Here is an 11,502-nt window from a genome sequence, read left to right as displayed (position 1 = left end):
CTTCATATTGCCCTGCTAAATGGGATTCCACGCTATCCAGAGGGAGCACCTCATGGGGATAAGCAGGGGGGTTACATTTCTATGGCTTATTCTGTTCTTGGTCTTGACCAATAAGGGGGTCCAGTGGTGAGTATGATAGCTGCTCTTCTCTTTTAAAGATCTAGGACTAAAAGTGGGAAATGATCGGAAAGCAGATTCACAAATTCTGGGCAATCTTCACTGCTGTTCATAGGGTAATATTATTTGTGACTATTTGGAGGAATATTTCAAATATTGATGAAAACGTTTGTGTAGTGAGGCGGTGTGGCCTCCCTCCTGCTCAGTTGGGGCTGAGACACCAAAGGAGGCAGACGGACCCAGCTCGCTCCTGGCCACCGACCCTGCTGCTGAGGCCAGTGACGCCCTGCCTGCCAGGGAACTTACTGCTGCCACAGACCTGCCAGGACTGCCGTGGGCCATTTATCCAGAGGAGGCAGACAACACCCCGCTACTCCAGGTACACCCCAAGGGGAGGGGAGGAAGTGGCCCATGGACAGCCGACCTTAGTCTGGCTACAGGTCTACCTGAGGCACGGTCAGCGTGTCACGGTTGGGATCCCCACACCTGCTGTGTGCCTTTGCCATTCCCTTGAGCTTTTCAAAGATCCTGGACTGTGATGGGAAGGAAGTAATACATTGTGTTATAGAACATCCCTTTTACATCTTTTCCAGTTTAAGATGCTGACAGTGGGCAGTGTTTTACTGCTTATGGTAGCAGCATCTGTTGCCAACATAGGCAAGGATCCTACCCTTGATTCAGACTGGGAACGCTGGAAGACAATCTACCAAAAGCAGTACAGCAGTGAGGTAATTATCTTTGTATTCTAAATATTTATTTTTATGGTGTATTGCACTAAACATTCATAGGCAGAACCATACCCACTACTACCTGGTTGATTCTTTTTACTGGTTAATAATTTAGTGGCCAAGACAAACAAAAGAACTGAATAGAGTTATGGAGACTGAAATGTTCAACATCATGGTCTATCTGGATTAAATATGATCACGAACAGCTCCACAACTATTTATTAGTGATATCTGAACTGTGGTAAGGGTCACTTACACTTCCAGCTGAAGGTTGCTTCAATGTGCCTACAAAGAGCAGCTCAAGAGTTTGTGTTTCTAATAAGCTAATTTACATTCTTGGACTATATCACAAGTGGAGAGAAACATTCTTAATATTTTTCATCCAAAGCAATTATGTTTTGATCTGGGTATTTCCTCAAATTCCTGAAAGGAAAAGAATAACTTTACTCACTCTCTATCTGGTGTATATCTCTGGCGCATGGAAATTACCAGAAAGAAACAGAGTGCTCCTCAATATTTAAAAATTGTAATTACATTGTCCATGCTCGACAATTTAATGAGAACTGGTTGAAAAAAACATTTTTTCCCTTATGAAAATTTTTCATTAAAAATTATTCATTTGAAATTTTTCAATTTGTCACCTGAAAATTTTGAAACAAAAAACGTTCATTGTGTCAGATTCATTTTGAGATTTTTGTTGTGGTTTTAAAAAACTAAAAATTAGTCAAACTTTTGAAACTTCTGATTTTAGTTTTTTCCCTTTTCTCTCACTGTTTTTTTGTTTTTGTTTTGCTACTGAATGTAATAATGAAAGACATCTTTTTTCTTTCCACTTTTTACTCTTTCATTTTTTCCTTTCTCTACTCTGTAACTTGGCAAAACTTCTCCAACTTGGGAAAAGCTAGAGTGGCATATTTCATTTTTCCTTTTGCCATTATTTAACTCTTGCAAAATGGAAGAAGTTTAAAAAGTTAGAGTAGAAAAGGGAAAAAGAAAAAAAAAAAGGAAAACTGGGGAGTCCTCTTCCTCCCAAACTATACATTATTCATCTTATTATGGCAATAAGGGAAAAAAAGAAGAAAAGAAAGTGAAAATTTTAGAAGAAAAACAAAACAAAATGAAATTTCAATTTTAAATGAAACAAAAAAATGTAGTTTCATTGGGAAATTTTCCATTGGAAAATAATAAAAAAAACACCTTATTCTGCCAAAAAAATTAGAAATGTTTATTAACCCAATTTTTTTGGCCAAAAAATGTTCCCATTTTTTTCGTTATTTCAGGAGGAAGAGCTTTCCAGGCGCTTGATCTGGGAAAAAACCCTGAAAATGGTTACAGTTCATAACTTGGAAGAGTCAATGGGAAAGCATTCATACACAATGGCCATGAATGGCTTTGCAGACATGGTAAATTTCCTCATGCTACTTTGTTTTCAAATTATGTAGTGACATTTTAATCTAGGCATTATTGTTTCAAGCTCTTTTTTTTAAAGAAGTAATAATAATTGTAAAAAGATTTTCCTGGTCAGGATTGCTAGGGGAATTAATTACACTAACTAGTTACCTGTATTCCGATTACTTTTAAAAGTAAATGATTAAAAGTGATATGATCCTGAGGAGGTGCATGGGAGCAGAGGGTAGTAACATAGTTCAATGGCTAGGACACTGGATTGGGAATCAAGAGATCTAGATTTTGTTAACAATCCTGCCACTGAATACCTGTGTAGTTTTAGACATCTGTAAAATGAGGATAATACTTACATTCCTTTGCACTGTGCTTTGAGATCCTCAAGTAAAAAGAGCAGAGAATTATTAAAGGAGTGGGCTTTGGATCAAGCCCCATTGAATAAGGAAGTGCCATTTTACACAGCCACTCTTTATAGTATATCTACAGTTTAAATCTTAGGCGTTTTCTGCCATGTATTTGTCAACTGCTACAAAGTTGGCCAATTAGGGCACTTGCCTGACAGCACTATGACCAGTTGCTGATTTAATACACAGTACTCTATTCCTTTTTTAATTTTTATTTTAACAGACATCTGAGGAAGTAACAGCCACAATGACAGGGCTCAGGGTATCTGACTCAGAAATGGATAACCTTACAGTTGATTGGCCTCAAGAAAGTATTCAGGATCAGACCCCAGACTGCATTGATTGGAGGAAGAGTGGTTATGTCACCAATGTCAAGAACCAGGTGCGAACTCAGAGGTGGAAATTACCGTAGGTGGAGAATGAATACTGCAAGTCACATAATTGCAGAGTAGTGCAAATCTCCAATCCCCTTCCTCACATTGCTGAGGAAGAACTGCATGATCACACCAATACAATGTTTGTAAATGACATTCTATGAAAATCTATATATCTGCATTATCCATGTCAACATGTAATTTATTTTATGCAAAAAACATGCCTCTTCCTTTGAAGTTGTTCATTCAATTTAATTTATTTTTTAAACAACTTTAGCATTAATGTAGGTGAAAAGGGTCATTAACAAAAGCAGAGAATTAAATTCTTTGCTCTTATACAGAGAAGGCAGAGTACAGCATACGCAGCGGCAATGCAAGCTTCTCCCCCTACTGACCTCCTACCAACATGCATCAGCCCTGATCTGAAAGGAGAGGGGGTGGTTGATCTTAGTATCAAACATGGAAGTGTTTTTTGTGATGTGGATACCTATCTGCTAGGAACTGGACCAAGGACACTAAACTCAATGGCACTGATTTGCACTACACCTGAGCAGTGCTTGAATGTAATGAAGAATGGTGGCTGCAGGGAGATAGTTGTGCCACCTTGAATCAGGACTGCCGGATCCTGCTCTAATTTATGTTGCTGTGTAAAGGATGGCACTGAAGGAATAAGACCCTTTATGCTAGCATAGGATCATCAGCCATACTGGAGTTCAGCTCCACTACGCTGCCTCTTGCCGCCTTTCATGGGGTTGGGAAGGCAGCTATACCACCTCCACCAGCTTTGCATCAGCAGACATTCCTCCTACACAAGGAGAATTCTTTATTGAAAATCTCTGGCTGGTTTAAGGCCACTTTGTGCTGCAAAAGAACCCGGGGAATTTGGCCCAATTCACATAAGACACTGAATAGCCATTGCACAGAAAAAAAAATGTCACTGTTGCCATCGACTGGATTTTAACTGTCACCTGAAAGGCTGCCTAACCCATTTTCAATTAAGACTTATCGTTCCACTACTTAATGTATTCAATTCATACAGCTTCATGGGTTGGGTTAGCAAAAATTGTTATCAAACTCATTTTATGGAAGCTATATGTCTCCAAGAATTGCAGGTAGACTAGCTATATTTACTTCTCAGATAGTTAAAAATACCTGTCTCACAACTGCATTGTGTCCCTCACTCTTCTCTCACTTATGCTGCTGTAAATCAGGAATAATGCCAGTGCGTTACACCAGTGTTGTTGTCTTAAATGTATAATTAAGCTATTAACATCTCTCCTTTCTGTTGTTGTTGAACTTCGCAATGTGCCGCAGGGATCTTGTGGTTCTTGTTGGGCTTTCAGTGCCGTGGGGGCCTTGGAAGGACAACTGAAGAAGAAAACAGGGCGTTTGGTGTCACTTAGTCCCCAGAACCTAGTAGACTGCTCCTGGAAATATGGCAACCATGGTTGCAATGGAGGCTTAATGACTAATGCTTTCAGATATGTTATAAACAACCGTGGCATTGACTCAGAAACGTCATACCCATATGAAGGTCGGGTGAGTATCACCAGGGCCAGAGGTGTTTCTTTGGGGAGGAAAAACATTGGAAAAGTCTATATTTTTACCAAACGTGTTTTATCTAAAAGACAAATCAGGGGGAGGACTCAAACCTCTACTTTATACTATGGTTATATTAACATTTTAATAGATTTTTGGGGTTTTCCCTCGATTGCTGCATATTTTAACTCCATTTAAACACACAGTGATGTCTTTTTTTTTTAATGTCATCTAGAAATAATTAGGGCCTAGAATATTCCACAATTTTGCGGCTGCAAAATTTGCAACAGAATCCATTCCTTACCATAGAGCCAGATTATAAGCTTTCATTTAACAAAAATAAACAAATAAATAAATAAATAAAATAAAAAATCCTATATGTTTATGAAAACCTTCCAAACGGGACCCAAGTGTAGTCCTAATACCGTATTGTCTTCCCGAGTCTGCAGAATGCTTGAAAGAACAGCTCCCCAAGAAGTGTGAGCCACTCCATTCATAATTATGGCAATTTAAATAAGAATTAACTATTTCACTGTTGATTATTTTAGCAAACATATGTAGCTAATATGCTTTTCTCACAATCTTCAACTGCCTCCCACAACTTTTGAAGTGTCCAAAGACCCAAGATGTTCACTAGCCAGCTGCCAACACCTCCAGCTTCCTATTGACAACTTCTACCATGCAGTTATGTGTTATTAATTAAAACAAACCAAAACACTGTTGTATACCAAAAACTGAAAATGCAGTGGGGGAGCCAAATAAACTGGACCTCATTTTCCACTGCTTTGCACCTTGTGTAGTAATTTGCAACTGTTCAGACTCAGTGCAAACTCGGTGTACAATGATGTCCTTTTGATCTGGTAGAATTTAATACTAACTTTGCACAGGTATAGATGACTACAGAAGACAGGCATGATACTGCTCTATGTTGCCCTGGTGTAAATCAACAGTAAATTCACTGAAGTCAGGAGATTAAAACTCCTGTGAGAGCAGAAACAAGCTTGGGGCAAAGCACTGGAAAATCAATAAGATTGAATTTAGTATTTAAAAAACCACCAGGGATATTGTACTATTGTATAGTATATTTTCATATTTAAAGGAGCACCATCTACCTGAATTCCACTCAATTTAATATAATGATAAGATCAGATAAGCTAGCTGCATGAGGCCACCTGCCAATTTTTGTGATTTGGCAACCATTTTCCTATTTTAAAAAATGCTTTTCTCAGTCTTGTTGCTCTGTGAAAGATTCACACAAACAACAAGGGTAACTGACTATACAGGGGAAACTGTGAAACAGACTATACATAAAGAGCTGACAAATGGGCAAAGCAAACAAACTGCAAAATAGAGAAAAATCTTTTTTCCTGCAATCTTTTTCAATGATAGTAATTTCAGGTGTTATCTTCTGTAACAAGAGGTTTAAAACAATTTAGACAGAAGAGTGATTGTTTTGAAGTTGACATTGTTCATTTAATTAAATTGAATCAAACCCCACATTTTGAATTTTACCTGTATTTGTGGCAACATTTTCAGTGTAAGTGCCACAGAAAGTAGGAAACCGTGCCACTGAATCAGAATTTATATCCATCTTGCTGTACATGAGGCCCTGGAAATAATGGTGTCATTTCATATACCAGCATACCACAGAGTCAGATAATACTGTAATATATTGGCTAATACATATACGGTATAGTGTACTGGCATTTACTGGATGGAATGTATCACGCTAGTACATGTGTGTACAGTGAACAAGTTGTTTGCAGTGTTGTGGTAGCTGTGTTGGTCCCACGATAAATTGTTAATTGCCCACTTCATCTTCATGTGTTAACTCCCTATCCTTAACAATCTCTTTCACGGTGTATTTAGCTGTGACACTCTAATTACCTTTCCCAGACCTGGAGAAGAGCTTTGTGTGGCTCAAAAGTTTTTCTTTCTTTTACCAACAGAAGTTGGTCCAATAAAGGATATTACCTCACGCACCTTGTTCGGTGAAAGAGTAAGTTCTATTTTCTGGGATGAGCTAAGTTACTGGAAAGGAACTAAAACACATAAACAGATCTGAATAAACCAGTATGTTATATACCTCTGGACTGTTACAGGAGTCTGTTCATTAATGAAGATAATAAAACTTAGCACTAACCTACTTGCCACACTTATTGTGCCCTTATATCTTTGTCTGCCATCTTCTACAGGACAAGAATTGCCGTTATAAAACTTCTGGACGGGCTGCCACCTGTGTCAGTTATAAAAATATACCTAAGGGAAGTGAAACTTATCTTGAAAGAACAGTGGCTTCAGTGGGACCAATATCTGTTGGTATAGATGCAAGTTTGAGATCCTTCCACCTATACCACAGTGGTAAGGAGTTTTCTCTTTCCCTGTATTTTCTGAGACCTAAATAGTTCTTAACAAAATTAGAGCCAAAGGCCCTGAATCAACAAAACACAAACCTAACTTCAAGCATGTGAGTAGCTCCACAGAAATCAACAGAACTACTTGTCAGAGTTCAGGGCAACTGCACCTGTATTTTTCCTCAATGGTCCAGCAAGGGCACCATTCTCAGGCTTCCAGCTCCCCAGCCATTGCCTCTCTTGGGTGCAGACACATGTCTCTCTCCCTTCTTACTGGGTTATTTCCAGGATGCACAGTTCCCTGCCTTCACTTTATTATTCCCAGAAGAAATAGGCTCCCCAACCACACCTGCTTGCTTTCTCTTCAGAGACTGATAACAGAGTGATTGTCAAAAATTATAAGTACCACACAGTTCTTCCTATTTTATTCTTACAGTAAAAAGCATTACAGAGAAAACATATAAAAACAATAAAAGAACTACATGCATATTAATAAGCTCACCAGAATTCACCCCAACAACCCTAACATAGATTCTGGCAGAAGCAGTCATTCAGATTCTGACCCAAGGGGTTTCCTTGTGGTTACAAGTTCATCACAGCTTCCCCTCAGAACAAGCGCTCTTATAATGTGTTTAGTCCACTTTTTATAAGGTGCAGCGTCCTTCATCTGGAGTTTCCAAGAGTAAGTAACTGGCCTCTCCCCAGGGTGTAGCTTCAGTAGGCAAGCTCAGAAGGGGATAATTTGCATTTCCCTCCTCTCAAGTACAGTCTAGGAAATTCACTTTACAAGTAGTGTTCCAAAAAGCATTTTGAAGTTCCATACAATCCCACAATAGTGCATAAGTATTTACATTTTTAATACAATGAACTCTGAAGATGTTAAACATAATTCAGTAAGGTTTAACTTAATTCAATAAAGTTTGTACCTGTCAGTCTGTCACACTGCTCACATGCCTAAAGTGAAGTACATGCTAGTAAGCGGTTTGCTGATTCAGGGTCAAAGAGCAGCCCTGGAAAATTTAAGGGATGAGTTGATTACATTCTGTAAATATCCACATGGGGAACAAACATTTAATAATGGGCTATTCAAACTAGCAGGAAAAGGTACAACAAGATGGGGGGGGGGGAAGCATAGCTCAGTGGTTTGAGCATTGGCCTGTTTAACCTTGAGTTATGAGTTCAAATCCTTAAGGAGGCCACTTAGGGATCTGGGGCAAAATCAGTACTTGCTCTTGCTAGCTGGACTCAATGACCCTGGTCCCATCCAGTTCTATGAGATAGGTATACCTCAATATATTATTTATTATATCATTATCTAATGGCTAGAAGATGAAGCTAGACAAATTCAGACTGGAAAGAAGACATACATTTTTAAGTGAGTGTAATTAACCACTGGAACAACTTACCAAGGGTCATGGTGGATTCTCCATCATGGACCATTTTTAAATCAAGATTGTATTGGAAAAAAAAAAATTATGCCCTAGGAATTATTCTGGGGAAGTTCTACAGCCTGTGTTATAAAAGAAGTCAGACTAGATGATCACAATGATTCCTTCTGGCCTTGGAATCTATGACTCTATTAAATTATTGGGGGGTGGGGAAACATCCTATTTAGAAATAATTCTGCTGATATACTAGGGGCTCTCTGACTTTAGGAAAAGATGTAAGGAAACCAATCAATCATCTTGCTCTGTGTGCTCCAAAAGTGAGAGAAGCTTGGGAACTTAAAAAAGCTGATTTAGAAGTAGATCCATCAACTTCACATAAGAAAGGGTTACAGGGTCAGATTCCCAAATTGTTTTTGATTAGACTAAGTTAGGGGTTCTCAAACTGGGGGTGAGGAACCCTCAGGGGGTCGCAAGGTCATTACATGGGAGGTCACGAGCTGTCAACCTCCACCCCAAACCCCATTTGCCTCCAGCATTTATAATGGTGTTAAATATATAAAAAAGTGTTTTTAATTTATAAGGGGGGGGTCGCACTCAGAGGCTTCTGATGTGAAAGGGGTTGCCAGTAAAAAAGTTTGAGACCCACTGGACTAAGTGATGAGGCTACCTCTGTTTACAGCATTGGTGAAACCATATATCCTGTACCTGTGAGGTTCAGGTTTCCAAAACAGCAACCCATCTGTTTTAGGAAAACGGATTCAAAATCAAATGCAGATTTGCCAATTGTATCTTTATTCTGTTTTATATCATTTTTACATCTCTCTCTTTTAAATGATTTATAAACCTTAAGTGGTATATATAGTTAACCTATGCAACCATAGGTTTTTTTGTATTGTCACCCTTGTCCTCCCTCACCACTTCTGTCCTACAGTTATATACTCACTAATTAGCTCTTGTCTTAAATTAGGTCACAGTCCTGCACGGGTGTACCTTTGTACTTGTATGGAACTCATTGCAGAATTGGGACTTTAGACTGTAACCTCTTTGGGATAGAGACTTTGTCTTCCTATGCGTTTATACAATGCCAATCACAGGAGCACAATGCTCCTGATTGGGGCTTCTGGACACTGTTGTTTCATAAATAAATAAATTAATTAATTAAAAAAAAAAACCATTTTCAGGTGTGTACTATGACTCACAATGCACGTCTTCACATATAAACCATGCCGTTCTTGTTGTGGGATATTGTGTGGACAGAGGTGTGCCATACTGGCTCATCAAAAACAGGTAAGGATGAGTTTTCTTTAATTAAAATACCTTTCCTAAAAATTCTTTAAAATATTATTTCATCTTAAAGAACTGTTTTAATACTTTACAAGGACAGCATCAAAATAAATAAAATATGTTTTTAAAGTCTTTAACTGTTAGCCAAATCTCTGATTATTAAAAATGAAAGAATTTTTTAAAATTCTAATTTACTTTTCACTCTTAATTCTGTTTAGGTTTTGCACATGACAGGCAGCTTGACGCAAACTAGTTTAGTTGATTTCATTTCCTTTCTCTAACCAGTTTTGCTTTTTAATTCTCATGGACCAGCACAAGGTTAAAGACTTTGAGTTTCAAAAACAGAGAGGAATAGTTCATTCCAGAAGACAAGGGTATGCATTCAATTGAACCTGCAATTTCACTGACATTTTTCAATTACAAAAAACATGTATTCATATGATTTACTATAGACCTAAATTTTGGCCCTGAATTCTGATATTATGTTTTTAAATAATTTCCAGTGTGTAATAATTTTGATATCTAGCTGGACTAGTGGCCTGCAAAGAGGAAATAAATACATTGTGTGTGTCTGAAGTAAAATATGAGACAATTCTCCAAAATTCTCAAATGAAACCAAACAGATAATAAATATGAAACTCATGGGCATGCCCAGTACTCTCTTTTCAAGGTTGTGAAAGTCTTTTCCCCATTTCTAGCTTTTCTTTGATTGTGGATGTTAGCTTATTACAATTTACAATTAGCCAACTACTGAGCTTTAACAGCGTATCTGTGTTCTGACAAAGATAACAATTATGTGTTTATTGATACATCCCTGTCTGCAAAGTGGAGTTCTGGGTATACTTATTTATATTTCTTATTATTTATAATGCACTTCCAGTGTGCAATGGTTTCAGAGAAGTGCTGCATTGTGAGCTCTGGGCACACACCTTTATTTTTGCTAAGGCTTATTTATGCTTAATTTAAAATCTTGCTTTTCATGCAGACCTTTCCTTTTATAAAACATTCAGACTCTGATCTGTAAAAGTGCTCTGTATCTCTAGCTCCCAGTCAGCCACAACTGAAAAGGAGCTGTAGCAATTAAATTTTGTGTCAGGAACACCAGTAACAAGATTTGCCCTGCTAGGATTTTCATACTATAAAAAGTCGATAGCAACCCCTGCTCCCCAAAACAAAAAAAAACAGGGAACCTGTATTAAGATTTAACATTATATATATTATATATAAAAACAAATATATTGTTTGTTTCTCTTCTGCAGCTGGGGAACCAGATGGGGTGATCGAGGTTATATCCGGATGGCAAAAAACAGAGGCAACCTTTGTGGAATAGCTTCATTTGCCAGCTATCCACTGATGTGAAAAATAGACTTAATCCTGGCAGGCAGGAATGAAGAATCAAACATGCTTTAAAATTAATTTTGTTCTGAGTTCCCCAAAGAACTGTAGCCTTCAATAAATCCTGTCTTGAATCATACAAATTTGATGGACCCCAAAGGATCTTTAAATGCAAGAACAAAAAACTACTGTAAGAATCACTGCTTGCTATAAAACTTCATGAGTGCTAGCCGTCTTGGCATATTGCTTTCATGTTCCTTAACCAGCCTGGAGCAGCATTCAGAAAATCATCTACACCAACTACTTCAACCAACTAGTCACATGATACTGGTTCTCCTTGCATCCGAAGAAGTGAGGTTTTTACTCACGAAAGCTTATGCCCAAATAAATCTGTTAGTCTTTAAGGTGCCACCAGACTCCTTGTTGTTTTTGGTTCTCCTTGTTTCATTAATAGAAGTTAAAAACATATTAGGAAAGCATCTAATATTACTTTCCTATATGGGCAATTGCTAGTCACAAACAGGAGTGGAGGTGGTGCATGTGTTCACAAATTGAAGGAGATGTGTCCTCAAAAC

General features: G+C 38.0%; 1 protein-coding gene across 1 annotated transcript; it reads left to right on the top strand.

The window, feature by feature from the left end:
• Positions 1–435: 435 nt before the first annotated feature.
• Positions 436–11,149, top strand: LOC128827175 (cathepsin K-like). Its single transcript, XM_054010963.1, has 8 exons — positions 436–496; positions 711–845; positions 2,126–2,248; positions 2,877–3,035; positions 4,342–4,566; positions 6,762–6,927; positions 9,490–9,595; positions 10,852–11,149. The coding sequence occupies exons 2-8, from the start codon at positions 717–719 to the stop codon at positions 10,949–10,951; spliced, it is 1,008 nt and encodes a 335-aa protein (XP_053866938.1). The 5' UTR covers positions 436–496; positions 711–716; the 3' UTR covers positions 10,952–11,149.
• Positions 11,150–11,502: the final 353 nt, after the last annotated feature.

The sequence above is a fragment of the Malaclemys terrapin genome, chromosome 21 (genome assembly GCF_027887155.1).
Source record: "Malaclemys terrapin pileata isolate rMalTer1 chromosome 21, rMalTer1.hap1, whole genome shotgun sequence".
NCBI lineage: Eukaryota > Metazoa > Chordata > Testudines > Emydidae > Malaclemys > Malaclemys terrapin.
This window is presented reverse-complemented; position numbering and strand designations above follow the sequence as displayed.